Genomic DNA, 19,127 nt, shown 5'->3' with positions numbered 1-19,127 from the left:
TGGGAGGAACTGGAAGAGAGAGAGTCATGAGCTTGGGATGACATACTCAGGAGTCCTCTGAGTGTTTCCTTTCAGAAATAAGCCAAAAAATGCTCCTGGCCAAACCTTAGCTTCCTGAAAACTGGACAGAATTAATTTCTTCACCATGAAATAGATTATCCTTTTGGAAAAATAACTGGAGTCTCTCTTACTAACCCATGCAGAATAGATTTTTCCAGTTTTCCTATGGCTGCTGCCATAGGTCCTGGTCTGATTATAGGCGTGAAATGTAGGCAAGTGTAATTATGATGCAGGCAGTTTTATGTGTCCCCAGACAAGTTTTCAAATAACAAAAAGAATATAAATATTGGATCTATGGAAAGAAAATGTCCATTATTAAAATCAACCCACAAGCTTGTACTGTGAAAAAGCTTTCTTCTTCAACACAGCTGTCAGCCCCGCTGAGATTTTAAATTGGAGTTTGTCTAGTGTAACTCTCACTTTCTATTTAAAAAGCAAAGTCAGAAGCATTAAACTTTTGTCTTGGGTTTTTAAAATACGGGAAAGCTAATATAATTGCTGTACTAATGTAGAGTTATGAGCTTTCAGGCTCCCCGGTTTTTGGCAAAGAAAGGTTACGTCTTTTGATTCATGGAATAAGACATTTCCCTATATAAATTTGCCGTACGCTTCCTCTTCAGAAAAAACTCTTCGTCCCTTCCTCTCCTCTGGACCATTTGGCATGGCTCTCTGGTTTGTAAATGCCTGTGCTTCACTTGAGAGCTGGCTGCATTTCAGTCACCAGTCACTGTGCAAAGTTTCAACATGAATTATTGGAGTGTGCTTGGCATCTGGAGATCTAAGGAATTGAAAAGTATGGTTCAAATGTCAGACTGCAACTTGAAAGGCTTCCGGAGATGCAGAGCCAGGTCTGTGGTCTGACTGAGGCAATGTCCATGCCAAACTCAACAGAAAAGTCACTGAGGAACAAAGGGATGTCCCTTGTTGGGCCTGTGGCATGCACAACATGACTTCCAGCTTCAGCGTAAAAAAGAGTGGTTCAGAGGGTGACACAAAGTCCCAACCCTGTGAGGAGAACAAGGGTCGGATATGTTACCTGGGTCAGTGATGTTTGAGAGAAGTTAAGGACTGATAGGATAAGCGAAATAGGGCTTAGCTTGAGTTCTGAAGTTAGGCAGGCTTGTGTGAATGCAGTTAAGCAGCTGGGAAGTCTTTGGAGAAAAATTTCTTCAAAGAAAGAGAAATCTTTGGAAGGTTGCTTCTCTATCAGGGGGAAATGGAGAGGAATTTAGTTTAAGGGTGTTTTTCTGAGTTGTGTTAATTTATGTTTATTCATCATTCGCATTGATTAACACTGAATTGACAGGATGGTGTCGTTATTAATGCTTTATTAATCTTCCTTAGTATGTATAATAGCACAAAAAAAGGGAAATCTGCACATTTTATTTGGGTTTTCTGTGCTCCTCCTTGGAGTCTCTAGAGCCATAGATCAATTGCTAGTGTTTAGTGACCTCCTGCCCAAGATTGTAGGGCCTGTGGGTGGGTCGTCTTCTATGGCTGGCACTTGTACAGTGCATAATCTGACACTGACCCTTGTAGCCTTATGGGAATAATATTTTCAGCAGGATGAATTGTTCTTGAATGTTTTCTTCAGTGTACTGTGTTACATGCCCAAACATTTTTTTCATCAACTTGAGCGTATGTCCTACATTTCCTCTCTGCACTTTTTGTTGCATGGTTTTGACTGTAGCCAACAGAAAAGGTCAAAAGACCTTTTACTGTTTCTATTTCTATATTTCTGTTAAGCTGAATTAAATTGTTGGTGCTGCAAAGTGACTTGTTAAAAAGCTTATGCTGCAAGACTTCAACCAGTATAAACTGAAGCTGAGCTTCATCAGTTTAAACCGGATGGTGCAGAGAGACAATGTTGTCCAAAGGATAGAGTGCTGATCTGGAAAACAAGAAAAAGAGTTCAGTTCTCTAGAGCTTCAGTGAGCAGCTTCATGAATTTAGATAAAGTTTTTCATCTTGCTCTGCCTCAGGTTTTTTGGATGGGTGGTAGAGTGACACTATATTTTAAAGCATTTTGCACATTCAATTTTTCAATCGCGTAGTCTTATTCCTTTCACGTCTAACATTAATCAGTACAACTGCCTGTTTAATTTACATTACAGATAGGTTCTGAAATCATAATATCTAGGAATGCTATGGTATCATTGAATAGGTTGATTATGTTTACCAGAGTCTGTGAGTATTCATTAGAAGGTGTAATTTCTCAGTCCAGAATTGAACCAGCACTGAGTTTTGCCCATCGAGCAGCCTTCCAGTTCTTTCCTACATAGTAAAGCAAATCCAGAAGTTTTCTTAGAGTATGACTGATTTCAGTCAGAATTTTCGGGTTAACCAGAACTAATACTTAGTATTAGTTAACCCTCAAATGGCCTTTGGAGAAGTTTGGCCAAAGTGCCATTTTTTATTTTTTTTTTAATAAATCCCAGGTATGAAACTCATGCAGGATCTTCAATTTTTTTCTATCTACTAGAATTTCCTTACGTGTCATGAACTGGCAATACCTGAATATCTCTTCTATGACTAGTGTTCATTTCCCAATTTTGCTTCGTGAGAGAAGTCCTTTCTCTCACTAGAGCCTGAAGAACATTGTTCCACTGCAGGGCTGCCGTCTTCCTTGGGTTTTAGATGGTCCATGACCACAAGCCATTTTTTTTTACTGGTATGCTTGTTTCTCCCAGTCACCTCCCCCAGCACTCCTTGATGGTGCCTTACAGTATGGAAGGGGAAGAAATAGATAAACATCTCCCTAGAGGACCATTTGGCTTTAAAAATACACGTAGAGCCAAATGGATACTTCACAAATGTGAGCAAAGTATCTTAACTTTGAGAGTATCTTAACTGAGAAAGCCTCAGTCCTATAGGGATGGTGTAGCAGCTGCTAGAATAGAAAACATGTTTGTGTGAACATGCAGAATATGTTGGGCAACAATTCATAACAGATAATCACTTTGTTTTGAAAATTAAGTTGAAAGAAACATTACCAACCTACTGTTTCTAGGCATGTTGCTATTCATTTACTTATCACATCAGTTCAGTGAGACTTGGTGCTCTCCCTCTGTGTCATAAGGACTCTGGGACTTACACACAATCATTTCCAATGACCAATTTTGCATAATTCAGATACTATGGATATTTTATTTATTATTAGCACCCTTTTTATTGCAAGCAATATTTTTAAAGAATCCATTTTATGTTAAAAGAAAATCAGGGTTAAATTTAGCTCTCTGTTCTGGGGGCATAAATCCAGATTAGCTTTCCTTTTAACAGTAATTTTACTCAAGGTTTTGTGAGTGGAATTTGGCTTGGTGTCCACTGAAGAAAAATGTAGCAAAATATATATTCCTCTCCCTAAATCCTTAAGAAGAATTACCAATATGCTACTGAATACCCTTAATATAAGAAAGCAGTGAAATATTTTCAGGTTTGTGGCTATGTTTTTGGTCTTATTCACATTTTATATGGGCATTGTTTTAAATTACTGGCACTACATTAGAGTATGTCAAGACGCATCATATAAACAGATACAATTTACCATGACCTTGAGGCAACATGATGTGTATGTTGCATTACATTAGCTATCAAAGTATGTTCTTGTTGTGGTTTAACCCCAGCTGGCAATTAGGTACCACACAGCCACTCACTCGCTCCCCCCTGGTGGGATGGGGGAGAGAATCAGAAGAGTAAAAGTGAGAAAACTCATGGGTTGAGATAAAGACAGTTTAATAGAGAAAGCAAAAGCCCACACATGAGCACAGCAAAACATGGAATTCATTTGCTACCTCCCATGGGCAGGCAGGTGTTCTGTTCCCTGTTTTTCTCCAGGAAAGCAGGGCTCCAACATGGGTAACGCTTACTTGGGAAGAAAAACGCCATCACTCCAAACGTCCCCCCCTTCCTTCTTCTTCCCCCAGCTTTATATGCTAAGCATGACGTCATATGGTCTGGAATACCCCTGTGGTCAGTTGGGGTCAGCTGTCCCAGCTGTGTCGCCTCCCAACTTCTTGTGGACCCCCAGCCTACTCGCTGGTGGGGTGGGGTGAGGAGCAGAAAAGGCCCTGACTCTGTGCAAGAACTGCTCAGCAGTAACAAAAACATCTCTGTATTATCAACACTGTTTTCAGCACAAATCCAAAACATAGCCCCATGCTAGCTACTATGAAGAAAACTAACTCTATCCCAGCTGAAACCAGCACAGTTCCTTATATAGTACAGTAATCACTGCAGACAGAGAAAGAACGTGGGTTGTTAGGCATCCTGTACAGAGTTGGAAGACATAAACAAATAATCTCTCCAGATCTGTAGCCACATCATTTGTATCTTTTTAAAGAGAATAGGAATAAGCTATAGGACAAAAAATGAATCTAAATGGCGGCTCTCCTCCCTATGCAAGGTGACATCCTTTGCTGAACAATGGAAATCTCTGAACATCAGGAAGCACGTAACTGGGAGGGTGAGTGAGCACTGGAACAGGTTGCACAGAGAGGTTGTGGAGTCTCCATCCTTGGAGATATTGAAAAGCTTTCTGGATGTGGTCCTGGGCAACTGGATGTAGGCGGCGTTGTTTGAGCAGAGGGGCTGGACCAGGTGATCCCCAGAGGTCCCCGTGACTCCGTGATATCCACAACTCCCAACAGCGAGCACTTGTTATAGCAATGTGCCAGTGCACAGGGGTTAGGAAATCCAGCTCTTCCCATACTTCTTTCCTCACTGCCCATCCTGATGGCCTTGCCAGAGCATTTGGTGAGTTAATCATGACTTTTTCACTCCCAAATCCCACTTCTCTGCTGTGCCACAGAGCTCTACCCTGAGCCCTGAAGAGGAGATGTGTCACCTCACGCTCATGTTTTCCCGAATGTTCTACTCCCCATACAAGCAGCTTGTTTCCCCAGGAGCGTGGGACCTGCAGAAGTGGAGCTGCTGCCTCTCCCCCATGCCGTGCTTGCTCTGAGCACAAGCCAGAGGGGCAGCTGCTCCTGTGGATCGAGGGCCTGGCTCTCCTGGCTGTGCCGGGTTCGTGCAAATCGACCTTCAGCAACTCACTTCAACCTTCTGTTCTTCTCCCCTCCCCTTCCCATACTTCGTACTGTTGTAATTTTGTAAGCTGCTTGGGCTAGGTATCGTTCTCGCTATCTGTGTCTGGTTTCTAGCCCAGACGTCAGCAGGGGTTGCCGCATGCTGCTGCAATATAAATGACTAATGATGATGATAAAAGGTGTGGGAGTTGGTTGCCTGGAGTGTTATCCTACTTTGATAACTTTGTTTTAGAAACTAGCTTCTTCCTCAAATTGTCTGTTATTTTATCTTATTTGGTCTAATATTTTAAAAGCAGCAAGGGTTTTTCAGCTGCCTCCATTTTGAAGTGTTCATCCCAGGACTTTGAAAGAGGCTTTGACAGTTTCAGAGCTTGGATGGTGTTGCTGTGACAGTGCCAGTAGCCTTCAGCGTGAGTTGCAGGTTATTGGCACCTTTAAGAGTCAGCTGCAACTACGTCCTGAAAGAGGCATTCAATAGGGAAGTGCTCTATTTTTAAATTTGGGCTGATATAGGTAATAATTACACACAAAACAGCATGTGAAAAGAACATTATCAAGGTTGCACAGCTCAGCACTTGAAGCTAAGAAATGCTGCAACTAAAATTGCCTCTACTCCATTAATTTGCCACCTTGCACAGGTGCATCAGTCACAGACTATTTTTGCCCAGGATCTGAGTCTCGCTTGGTGCACATAATAGATGACACAGTTTGTGAGTTCAGTACTTGATTTGCTTTTCACTGTTCAATGCATAGCTCAGACTCTGCTGTGAAGGTAAAATTATTTCCCGCTGGGGCATTCCAGGGTGTTCCACCATGCAGGTCCTTGCAATGTGCAAACACTGACTTATTTCCATTTACAGAACTTTAATAGCAATTCTGGGTATCATTGCTCCCTAGTACAGCTGGTAACCTCAGGCAAAAAAGAGTAACATTACAAGTATCCATAACTGTGGGTGCCCGATGTAATTTTTTCAGAGGACCTGGCAGCACATACTGCAGCTCCCATTGGCTTCCACTACAATGGCCAGTACTCACCACCTTCAGATATTCAAGGCTCCAGGCCTAAGGCAGGCTCCCAGAAATACAGAACAGGGGAGCAGCTTTGAAAAGTGCAGTGTGAATGAGTTATCCCATTCTCCAGGGCAAAATCTCATGCCTGCAGACAAAAGACTGCTGCTCCTCTTCTCAGACTCTCCTGCCACCTTTTAAATTCTGCAGAAAAAAATTGAAGAATCCTATAAGCAAAAGCTCTTTTCTTTCCTGTTCTATGGCAAATGCACTGTGCTCTGACTGAAGCTGGAATTTGGTGGACAAAATAGTGCTTAGCTAAAGCCTATCTGATAACATATGAACACAAGGAGGTTGAATTCATCCTGGATCACCTTTAATTGTGGCATTTTTGACTGGTCTTTGCAAATGAATTACAAAAAACCCACCCAAACAAAGTATTTATTTTTTAAAAGCAAACTGAAAACCTTTTGCTATTCAAATTTTCATATTGGCAATCATCAATATCATTTCAACCTGTTGAAGTGCTGCAAAGATGCTTTGAGCTAAGAGAGTAATTAAACAGGAAAAAAACCTACAAGAGAGGTAATTTCTTTTGCAAAACTGATCATTTAAACATATTTTCAGATGCACAAGACCTTCTTCAGCACTTACATCAAGCCATCTCAGCTACAATAAAATTGAGAATGCAGTTCTTGCTTCAGAAGTGAAGATACTTGAGTATGTCACAGAAAAGGTTGCCAGGCTTTTATATGGGTAAAACAATAATTGGTTTCCAAGCATCATTCCTATAAACAGCAAAACTGAATGATTTTTTTCCCCAGAAAATATTTTCCCTGAGACAAATGGCTGGCATGTATCATTTCAGACAAAGTAGATATAATTTTAACAAATTATAAAAAACCCTGAACACAACTTTCCTAAATCAGAAAGTGTCAGTTGGCTAGAATTATTTGCAGTGTCCCTTAATGTAGCTGTAATTAATATGGGGGGTAAAGATATAGTTGGAAGGAAAAGTGAAAATTTTAGACTTTCTAGATTGTTGTTGTACCCACAAACTAATAGTTCATTTCTACAGAAGCTCTAGTGTTATATCCCTCAGGCTTCTGGATGCTCTTCTGGTGCACATTTGTTTTGTGAGGAGAGGTCACATCTGAGGTAAAGGTAGTTTGATCCATTACAGGCCCAATTATCTTCTGGCCTTGGCTGAATTTAGAGATATTATATAGCAAAAAATTAACACAAATTTGTGTCACTTTTCCATCTCTTAATATTTCTTCAATGTCTTCTGAAACAGCTCAGTTTCCATTCCAACATGCAGTGGTGAGGACAGATCTTCAAATTGCTTATGACAGAGGTTATGTGCCTTCTGGCAGATAATGGAGACCTGTCTTTCTCTAAGACTTGGGTATTGTATTTTTTCCTGTTACAGGGCTTCAATGTATTTTTGTTCCTAAAAGAGAACCCTGGAGATGCCCTTGAAATAGAAAATGGGGTGCTGAGATCTGAAATGGTGGAAAGAGATACTTTAACATCTTATCCTTTCACATAGCTATTTCAGCTAATGCTACTTTTATCTGGGCAAAAATGCAATTTTTAAGGCTTTTAACAGTTGTGGTTCTTTTTTTAATCTGAATATGGCAACACTCAGGTGTGCTCACTGTAGAGTTTTTTTGTTGTTCTGCTTTTCTAAGCTCAGGAAAGATGGGCAAAGGACTAAGAGAACTCTGACTTCAAACTTCAAATCTTTATTCTGTCATAATTTCTGGGGGGTGGGAGGGAGAGATGTTAGCCTTTTTTTTTTTCTTTGAATGAAAAGTGTCCCTTCTACCAACCTTGGTATGTATAAATTATAAAATCTTTGGAGTAAAGGCAACAGATCTTTGGTGCACAGGCTCCACATTAATACCAGAAGCCCAGAAAGGTTTTGTCCTTTGTTGCTTCAAAACCCCCTCGCATAACTACAAAAGGCAGAGAGAAAGGCAAGAAAAATAACCAAGAGCATTGAATGGCTTCTGTACAAGGAAACAACTAGACAGACTGGGATTTTTCAGTCTTGAAAAAAGATGACTACAGGGATATGGTGAGAGAGAGACTTACAGCATTCTAGGTGGCTTGCACAATAAAAGCCGATTAGTCACTCTTTCCCAAATTACATAATGAGGAATGAAGTAACAGGTTCAAATAACAGGTGGATACTTTTTCAGATGCCCCTTAATTACCTTTTGAGCTCATTGCTAGAGGACACTGTATAGAAAAAAAGAATAACATGAGTTCAAGCAGCAATTAGACAAATTTAGAGAAAGCAAACCTATGAAGGGTCATTAAACCCAAAGATGCTTCCTCTGGCAGAAGGAGTCCCTAAGCTGCAGATTTCTGGACTCTGGTTAGGTTCGGTGGGGTAAGCATTACTACAGTCACGCTGTGCACCTTTGGCATCAGCTAATGGCAAGGGACACCTGGTCAGCTGGACTGTGGTCTGGCTCCCTTTGGCTGCTTTTATGCCTACTAATACCGCAGTGCCTTTGGCCTTTACTGGACATCTAATAAGGCAGTTCTGGGAAATCTCCACTATGGCTAGCTCTTTCTGTGCCTTCCCCACTGATGGGAAAGGAGCAGAGGTGAGTCATGAAAAGATGTGTGCAGGGCTGATTGTTCCCTCTTCTCCTTCTCCATTGCAGCTGCTCCTTCGGGGACAGGAGCCCCTCAGGCTCTGCAGGATGGGGCTCAGCAGACTCTATATGAAGAGGGAGCCTAAGAGATCTGTTCCCTGTCACTGTGTCCACAATATGCAACTTTCACCTTTCAGCACTAACCGTTTGTTGCAGCAGAGCAGTAAATTGCCTGAAAATGGAGCACAAGCAGTCAGTATTTTTTTTAGAACCAGTGCATTTGCACACATTGCAGAGGGACTTGTGCGAACAAAATAAACATAGACCCTGTTATTCTTCCTCTATTCTTGCTGATAGATGGTATCAAGAGTCAACCTCCGGAAGAGTGGGAGGGAGGAAATACTCTTTTGACTCAAAAGGTCTGAAAAGAAATACTGAGTATTTAAAAGGAGGAAAATGGCAAATGTGTGCTGCAGTACCACCTGAGAGTCAAACACTTCTGCTTCTGAGCATTAGCACCAAGCAACCAAGCAGAGTGCTGTGTATCAGGAAAATGGATTGTGAACACAAAATAGGCCAGTCTAAACCAACCAGAATTATACTGAAATTTCACCACTCTTTGGACCCAGCCAGAAAATTAATCATCTCTGGATTTGAGAAATTTGGACTTCTAATCGTAAATGCTTCCAGCTGTGTTTTAAATGGACCATTAATTTTGATCAATAACAATTCATTCTTCATAGTGCATCTCGTATCAAAGGGGAGACAGCTATGTGTTAAAGGGTGACTTACCTTTCAGTCAGTTTTGTTTCTTTCACAACCTAGGACTTGTGAAGCCTTATGAATCCTGACATGGGAGACTTTGCTGTAGGTGGAGGAGCCAAAGGCTGTTGTGAGTCTGTGGATAGCACTGCCTGCACGGAGGCAGGTAAAGGAGACCCTGTAGTAATAGCCTGGTATTTAAGGATCATTATTCTGCTACGGATCATAGCTTTGTTTCTAAGATAAGGGTACTTGCATTCAAAACATTTGGTCTCTTTATAATAGAGCTTGGGTAGCCTGAGCATTTCAGGGTAGTGCGTGGTCCCAGTGACATAAATAAGGAGAAGGAAGGTAAAACTATAAAACTGGCTGCAAGTCCTTTGCCTCCTCTGAGTCCTGAGTTGCCTGGGAGACAAAAACAGCTGCCAGAACAAACTGGATCAGACCCATGGTGGGGAGCAGGATGAGCCCTGTAACACGTTTCTTATTTGAATTCTGCCCTCTCAGAATAACCTCTTTGCTGCTGAGTGCTTCCCTTTATTCTAGAGGAGGTCTCACATTGCCGAGACCTTTGGAAATATCCTGGCTGTAGTGCTATAAATAGCATGTATTTCCCACTGACTTAAACCTGTCAGCGTAGCAGCAGCCTGACGTGGGTTTATTTTCCTGCTTGAGGACTACATAAGTGCTTGTGTCCTCTGTCCGCTGAGACATCTCTTCGCTTTAGGCACCGGTCTCTCTGCTCACTGCTGGGGAGTGTTATTGAACCCGGCTCACATTCCTGCTCTTTCTGATCTTTGTCGTCTAATGAAAGACCTCTCCCTGGGCACCTTTCCTTGTCCCTGCTCTCTCTTCTCTTATGGCAGGTCTTCACTTTTCTCAGGTTTTCGGATTTCTACCCTATATTAGTTTCTGCTCATTCCATTTCAATTCACCTGCTATTCATAAATCCTGCACACTTGCCTGTGCAAGCTGCTGCGTCTGAATGAGCTTTTAGTGAAGCTTCTTATGGCCCCAGAGCTTCTCTTGGCCTCATCTTGCATTTACATTGTGCCTTTCTGTTCCCTGAAATCCAACTCTAAAAATAAATGCAAATGTGTGTCGCTGCACCCCCCAGTGTTTCTCTGAGCAGGATCTTGACTGATAGCTGGCAACATGGCGAGTCAGTGGAGGTTGGGAGAGGACTTAGCCAGGCAAAATGGCACAAGGATCGGGAGTTGATACAAAGTCATCACACAAGTGAGAATATGCCAATGGAATCCTTAGGAAAAGGACTGCTGACAAGCACAAATATGTGTGCTAACTTTGCCTTCCTCCCACAGGCCACTAGCAGCAGTGCAGTGTCCACTTCACTGCCCTGCTCAGCGTCCTGCCCGGGGGCTGTCCAGGACTTTTGCTGAGCACCCAGCTTCCCCAAGTCTGCCCTTGGAGGAAAATGAGGTTACAAACTTGTGAGGAGGAAAGGAACAAAGCTCCATTTGGCTGTCTTGGTCAAGTGGGGTTAAATCCTCGAGGAGCCTCTCCTCCCTGCTTGGTAATTGGAGCACTTCTTTGTGAGATAAGGGAAGGTGTCAGCTCCAGCAGCATCTGAACTCACACTCCGCTTTGTATGATTTCTATGCCCTCTTCAGTTTGCTAATCAAAACAAGTTTCCGCTGTGTGTTTCTTATCCCCAGAGGGTGGAACTATCCTCAGAAAATTAAAGCTCTCTTATCTCTTAATGTGTCATCACAACTAATAGCCTGGGGACTGTAAACAAGTTTAAATATCAAAACAATTTGGCTGGTGATTGTCTGTGATTATGGATTAAGAATACAAACTTTGTGCTCGCTGATATTCAAGCTAGATGAAATAAAAGGAGCCAGATCCTCAGCTGGTGTAAATGGAGGTGGCTCTGCTGAACTCAGGGGAGGGATGCTGCTTTGTACCAGCTCAGCATCTGACCCTGGGAGCTTTTCAGAAGTTTTCATTCTTGTTTGTCGAAGTGCCAGATAATACCTGACAGCATGGGGCTGGTCAGGAGGAGCGCTGAGGGCCCCCAGCAGAGCCCAGACTGTCCTCCCCTCCTCGGACGTCCTGGGAGCTCTGCTTCTGCTGCCTGCACCCTCCACTCGCAGCCTCTTTGGGGAGCTCATCAGTAATGACTTAGAAGGGAAATTATTTAAGATTACAAAACTTTTTCAAGAGCAAGTCAAGGTGCCAGCATATTTAAAAGCTGACAGATATGTCGGGGCAGGTACTTTGTGAGGGATGTGCTTTGTATCTTCGATGTGACAAACATACTGCAGTAAATTCACAAACGTGCTCTTGCTGCTGCCTTTTCCAAAGCCCTGCCATCACCAAGCCATCACCTTTAGCTCAGTCACTGCTCACACTGAGAGTGAGGGGACAAGTAAGGGTTATCTCCTTTTGCTAGAAATGCTTTGTCTAGTTCACTGGACTCTTTGCAATGATGGTGATGTGCAACAGGTCCCACAGATTTGGGGAGATGGTAGTGGGTGTATTTTATAGCACTGTTGGATTTGAAATTTTTCATGTTAGCATCTCCCTCTTTTGGAAGTATTTGTGTGGTCTCACTTTTGTTATGGATCATTTTCTCACATAGGCTGGGCAGTTCTTCAAAGATTCCCACAGATGAGAAACTGAGGCGGAGAGAGACTAAGTGGATTACCCATAGATATTGAAGAAGTCAGCAGTAGTACAAGGACAAGAATAGTGCAAGGAGTGTCCTAACCACTGAACCGTGCTTTTCTCCCCTGTGCAATGAAGAATACATGGAATACATATGTTTTAATGGATAGCTTTTCAGAATACATATCTTTTCAAAAGGCTGATATTAGGTTAATAATGAAACTTTTACAAAAAGAAGTGGGAAACATTAATTTTGATCTGGCAGGGAAGCACTTTCCTAATGAAGTAGTAATTAAATAAGAAGGATAGTTATTAAAGAACTGGTAAATCTAGCGCTCTCTATCCCTCCTATCTCAGCAGTTCTAGCAGCAGTTCTGGATAAGGAAAAGGAGTGTTTGTGACAAGCACAAAGCCCCACCAGAAAAATATAAAAGGAGCAATGTGTCATAAGAATCTTAAAGATATGAAACAGTGTCAAATAAATGAAATCAATTTCCAGAAGAGAATAATAAAGGCTGAAAAAAGGTACCCGGAAAGCCAGAAGACTTTTCTATTTTCTTAATTGGGGTAATTATACTAAAACTGACAGCAAATATTTTCCCTGTGGCAAAAAACACCCACAAACCCCAGCCAGCCAAAATACTGCTCTGAGTGTGAGATCTGTGAAGGTTAAAGGCTTGAGTTTCCCATTAGGAGAGTGCTCCTCTTCTCCCAAGGTCAGTCCTTAAATGTGGAGAAGTAATTTTGATTCTGGTCTCCTCACAGTTCAAAGTCAACACTTACCTTGATTTCAACAGTGCTATATTTGGCAAAGTACTAATATAATTGTATTTGGTCCCAGTCTTGTCCTGTTTGAATGTTAAACGCCTCTTAATACCAAGCCCATTGTGTTTTTGATCCCTCCTAGTTTAGGTGATGTATAAAATAGTGAGCAGAGTGGACCCGCTGGAGCCGTCCCTCCAGCGAAACTAATGGTGCCAGTGCCCACACTAAGCATGCTTTGGGGATTTTACTTCAGACTAGCTTTTTTCTGGAACCCTGCTGCCATGGACTGAAATTTCTTTTATCGTTTTTATAGCACATGAAGAGTTCCTAGAGCACATCTTTGGGCGTAGTTTCATCCAAAAAGGATGTATTTCATGCAGTCCCAGGCTGCATCATCATAGCGTGAGCCAAATACAGCGCATAGGCGTGACTGGAGCAACAGAGATGACCTCCAACAAATCACACTGTGCATCAGCCCATGTAAAAACTCTCAGCTGCTGTTGCCTCCTTGTTGTTCTTTCATGTTCTTCATGTCCTGGTCACCAGCTTCTCCTTGCATATTTCACTGCAACACACTGAGGACCTTCTCCTTCAGTTAAGACCCCTTAGTGGGATAGAAATAATCTGGCAGTCTGACTTGTGTTGGCGGTGTTTGGATTTGAAAGCACTCAGTGTCTCCTTGCTAATAATTAGAACTTGCAAAGAGGAGAAGAGTGACTGTACCGCCCTGGATCAAAGATAGTGCAGCCCATGGACCCCCTCTCTTTCAGTAACCAGTAAAGGGTGCCTGGGAAAGACTTTAATAACAAGGCAACGATGTGGTGGTACATCCCCAGAATACTTTCTTAGCTTCCAAAAAACTCACAACTCAAGGATTTCCTAAGCCAGAGGCTTTGTCTTTATATCTAATAGCTGTTGATATGTTTTTTTTCTTTTGTGATTTATTTCGTTACTTTTTAGATTTATGTTAATTTTAGGATCTAGCATCCTGCAGGAAGGAGTCTGACACTAACTTAATGCTGCACAGTTTGGATTTATTAAGAAAAGACTGAGAATGTTAATAAGAGGGTTTCAGGTACCCCCATGCTGCCTCTGTTCACATTAATCCTAGAAACAGGATTGTCTAGCTCATGTGGTGCAGAGTCACCATGCCAAAGTTAAGAGTGTCAGTGGATGCAGTGCATGTGCAAACCGACCACAGCTGGGGCTCTGCACTACTCTGTGTGGGTTTATGTTGATGTGAATGGGAAACTCTGCCCAAACCATAGGATGCAGACAGGCCCACTGTACCTTCTCTGGCTTTTTTCAGAGCCAGAAGCACTTGACCCACGAGATGCTTGGGTATGACCATATTTCTGTGGGAGCCAGTGGTGAATCAAGACCATTTGGCTCTTGTGGGAACCAGCCAGCAAGGACTTCACCCTCCCCTCAAATCCTTGCATTCCAGGCCTGGGATTTTATCAGATTGTATTTGTGATCCCACTTGATTTTTCAAATAAACAGTGAAATGCAAGTATTTGGCCAGAGGGAAAACCTCCCAGTTACTGAAGGGGAAAAGAATACAATACCTGAATGACTCATGGCTTTGCGGGTGAAGTAATGGCTGTGTGTCATAGCTTGGGATGTGAGTTTGTGATCTGATGCCACGTAGAGTGGATGTGCTTGGGTTGTGAGGTTAATGTAAATGACTTTGGTGGGAATTGTCCTGTGAATTCCTAGAGCCAATTTGCTTGTTAAGGTATCACTGACTGCCTGATGGCAATTAGTAAGATAGGGAGGGCACCTGCCAGATGCAACCAAGCCTTCCTCTGGACACTAGCTGGGGGCAAATATGACAAAACCCTTCTGCTGCTAGAAGAGGTAGGACCTGCAGGAGGAGTACAGGTGGCCGTGGCTGGAGGAACTGTGTGGATCGGGGAGTTTCTGAGGGCTGGAAGGGGGAGGGCAGCAGGAGCTAGCATCCTTGGGAGGTACCTGGTGCCTCTGAAGCTTTGCTCTCCTGGGGCAAGTTAACTGAAGACCTGCTGGATGAGCATGCTCTGATATCTGATGCTGTAGCCCTCTGCCTGGTGCCCCCTGCTCCTGTTGACTTGCGTCTGCCATGGGTACCCTCAGGTTACTGACTCCCTTGTTCTTGTTCTCCTCTGAATCACTTGATGATGCTAAGGCAAAACACGTAAATGCTAATGCAAGTGTAAGTATGAAGGCCAGTGGCACCTCCGCAGACCCCCGCTTCTGCCTTGCTCACCGCTAATCCCTTGTACCTGCTGGGATTCAACGCAACACCCGTTCTAGGAAGTTGCCAGCAGTTGCTCACTGTCCTATATATGAACAACTTGCAGATGTGACAAAATACAGGTTGTTTTGTCAGGATTCTCTGTTTTCCCTCTCAGTCTCTCCGTCACAGGATTTCCTCACCTCTCCCACTCCTTTCCATCTTTTTTTTCGGTACTCTGGTCACTGCTCCGTGGCTGCACAGCCCAGGAGCTCGGTAGAGCTGCAGGTCAGGGCTCCCCTCTGGTGATACCTGCTGGGGGGGACGTGTGCCCACGCAGGTGGTGGCCTGTTCTCAGGGGACCCTCCCCACCCTGAACATCCACGCTACATGGGATCTAGTGGTTTTGCTGTGCAGGTTAGCGGAGGGAGGAGGGAGGGAAGTGCCTGTGCCCCCTTTCTCCTCCAGCCAAACCCCTCTTATAAGTAGGAGCTGTTGGGGAGCATTTTTTACTACATCCTACCACTGCTTGCTGCAGCAGAAACACCATGGGATATGGTTTACAGCTTGGTAGACAAGAGCAGGGCATCTCATGAACCCAGCTGCTGGCAGATCAGTTGGCTTTGGGAAACCAGCCAAACTTTTTCAGTTTTCTGGGGCACTCTGGTTTGCCTGTGAGATTAGAATTTGCAGCATTAGATAAGCACGGATAAATAGAATTTATCCATTTCTAATTTGAACAATCCCATGTTTACCCAGGTCTCAGCGCCTGGCTGGAAGACCAAAGTGTTGTCCCAAAACTTGTGGGATCGTTCACCCAGTGTGCAAGCCCATAGCACACAAAGTTGAGGTATTAGCTGTTTATTGCTAGTTCTGCTCAGGAAGGGGTGCTAGGGGGTATCTCCACAAAGCTGGCACACCCAGCACTAAAACAGTCATTCATTTATACATTTTAAATTAGCATAATTACCATATACATTGTTTATCAACCTTTTACTGGTGCCCATAATTCCATACCTTAAAGCTGATCGGTGTATAGTGCCTCGTCTTCATTTAAAGGTGCAGCATCTTTTAATTTTACTGTGCAAGCTCAGTGGGTGAGGGTCTTCAGGTGGAGGCTGGTATCCTAACTTCTAGAGGTGTGGTCTTCATATTATAATTAGTTAAGTTCACCTAGAGGGCTTGTTTTCATGCAGTATAGCCAAGCTTCTTGGGCAACCAGCCCACTAAAGTTTCTGGTTCCTAGTTTTAGGTCGATTTGTTCCTTCTATTCCATTGTCTTGTCAAGAGTTACTTACTCAAGTGATTTACATCAATTACTTATCTTTTATTCCCAAAGTTTATAAAAAAATTATAACCATAAAGATTTTCAAATCAAAGGCAGCTTCTTTGTTTGTGGCTCCAGCAGAGCCAGGAGTCAGGGCTGGTCCCACATTTGAAGAATCTTCTTTTTTTTAAGCGGTTCAGAGGCTGGGGCTGCTGCTTGGGAAATGGTTGTATTCTCCCTGCAGGCAGATCAATACACTTCAGCTCACTGCACTGCAAGTAACTTTTCATTGTACATTAAGAATGAGGAAAATAAAAGCCAAGATGGATGTTATTTTGGTTTTGCTTTTATTTTGAATTATTTATTAGGAAGTCACTGCTGTCTTCCTTCTCGCCAGGAGACAAAATGCCTTTGTCTTTGGTGATTTTTCCTATTAAAATAAACGAGGTCTTCCCAGTGTTATTTCCTTCACCCACTTGCTTCTTGGTACTGAAGTGTAAATCTAGGGTGTCTGCAACTTGACAAGATGGTCTCCTGCAGTCCTAATGCAGACAAAGTTCCCACTGGCGGGGGTGGAGGCACACCTCATTGGTACATTTCTAACCAGTTTTATAATGACATTGCGGATGAGTTATGTGTGTTATGAATGACTGCTGGCACATAAACAGAGCGTGTTATGGAGGGTTATAAGTAATCTACAGGCTAGCTGAACTATCATTTTAATCAAGCATTTACTAAATTGCTAGTAAAAATATTAATCCTTTTAAAGTGAATTCTTAATATAACACGTTATGGGGCAAAAATTCTGCAATTGGCTCCACTATTAATATGAGTTTGGAAACTCAAACTAACAATCCATTTTGATGTTTTCCTTCCTAAATCTAGGTTATCCTGAAGGGGAGGATAAAGAAACTGGCCACCAAGATGGTAATCACTAGTGGAAATGAAGAAGATAAAGGCAGTCAAGAAAAGGAAAGCAAAGAAGAAACCATCTTGGCAATGCTTGGAATTATTGGGACAATTCTGAACCTCATTGTGATCATTTTTGTGTATATTTACACAACGTTGTAAACTAGGAGGCATGAAAATAGACCAGATAAAACGACCATTAAGAGTGACGACAAACATTGCTGACTATTGACAAGTTGTTTAATCAGAACTGACTCTGTATTATATTAACACATCATAAAAGCACTGCCTGCAGGCAGCAAAGGCTGAAGCACAATTAATTTAACAAGACTTTTTCACACAGTAACAAGCTTAACTCTTCTGTCCTGCCCTCTTCCTTTCAGTTTGGTTTTCAGTTTTGGGGAAAATTACTGCAATGATGTAAGTTGTAGCTTTGAAGAAAACCACCAGGGATATGTTGTTTTGACACAATTAAAAAAAAAAAGAAAAAGAGAGAAGAAAGAAACTGTACACTATATACAAATAGAAATGTATACTCTATACCTGCAAAGATTGAACTCAAAGATAGCTTCATAGCACAGATCATGTGTCTGTTAGGTCAAATGATTTTTTTCTCTTGGTTTTGCTTTTACTTACATTGAATTTGACAAGCTTTTTATTTAGAATGAACATATGGTGCAATCATGAAAAAAACAATTCCATTGAGCAAGGTCTGCCTAAACCTGATAAAATGTTGGGAGAAATACATTACATAGTTATTTTTCCTCTCTCATTTGCTTAACATCTGTGTCTGTTCATACTAATGTTTATAAATATATATTTTTAATAAATGTGCTATATTTTTAGCATGAACCAAATATTTGGAGACACTTGTATTCATGCAGCTAAATTTTGTTTGATGAAGTGCCCTTTTTGACAATGGATGTTATTTTTCTCTGCAATTATATAGCAGTCTTGTTTGCAGCCCTCTCACTGTGGTCTGAAGCAAGCTCACATCATGCTCATATGCATGACTTGAAGTTGGAATGTCAGCTGAAAAGCATTGCTGCTTAATACGGGAAATAGCAAAACATTGTAAGGTGACCTTTGGAGACTGGTTGCAGAAAGAAGGCTCTATTTATAGTTTTTTAAAAAAAAGCAAATGAAAGGAATATTGAAGCATCTCACAAAATATAAAATTCACAGAATTTATGGCTTTCAAAATCTGGTCACACTGTCTAAGTACTTATAGTGAAAGAATTGAGCAGAGGTTTATGCAGTTGAAAAGAAAAATTTAGAGAGCCTGTGGTGAGGGGCTTAAGTGAAATCCAGACTGTAAATACAGAGTATATTTTAAATGTGAGGATCATTAACCCTTTATGCTTCTCTGACGTGCTTTAACTGAGGTCAGTGCAGTGAAATTCTCTGACTTGTGTTTTTGACAGGAATGTACAATGATGATGATGATCACCATTTTTCTTCAGAGTTCAGTACCTATAAATATATGAAGCATTAAAAATATGAGACCTCAATTCTGCCTCAAGCTGTCTAAGTATGTTGCCCATTAGCTCTGACATATCCTCTTAAAAAATAGGTCAATTAATTCTTTACTGACTTGCGGTTTGGATTGCGTCCTCAGATACACAGGGGGCATTGCTATTGAAGTCAGCTGGAGCTGTAAAAAGTTTGACCCTACAGTCTCATTGATTTTTGGTGATCAGTCCTGTCCCTCTGGAACCAGTAATGAGCTTTTCGCTGGTTCCCAGGTGCTAGGACTGGTCTCAAAAATACAGAATTTCATTGCAGGATATAAAAGCAAGCCTGGAAAACCCTGAGGGGCACGTCTCATAAACAGAGGTATTTAGTCTCTTGTG

At 42.1% G+C, this 19,127-nt stretch overlaps 1 protein-coding gene across 4 annotated transcripts in view; it reads left to right on the top strand.

Moving 5' to 3' along the window:
* The window catches only part of TUNAR (transmembrane neural differentiation associated intracellular calcium regulator), a 181,593-nt gene extending 162,837 nt beyond the window's left edge, over positions 1 to 18,756 (top strand). For all 4 annotated transcript variants that reach the window (XM_075031064.1, XM_075031063.1, XM_075031061.1 and 1 more), the window contains one exon: positions 17,251 to 18,756. In XM_075031064.1, the coding sequence (XP_074887165.1) occupies positions 17,290 to 17,436 (147 nt within the window). In that variant the 5' untranslated portion in view covers positions 17,251 to 17,289 and the 3' untranslated portion in view covers positions 17,437 to 18,756. The remainder of the gene's footprint in view (positions 1 to 17,250) is intronic.
* The last annotated feature ends 371 nt before the right edge of the window (positions 18,757 to 19,127 follow it).

This window comes from Buteo buteo, chromosome 6, assembly GCF_964188355.1.
Source record: "Buteo buteo chromosome 6, bButBut1.hap1.1, whole genome shotgun sequence".
Taxonomy (NCBI): domain Eukaryota; kingdom Metazoa; phylum Chordata; class Aves; order Accipitriformes; family Accipitridae; genus Buteo; species Buteo buteo.
The sequence above is the reverse complement of the archived record's forward strand: the minus strand, read 5'-3'. Positions and strand labels throughout refer to the sequence as shown.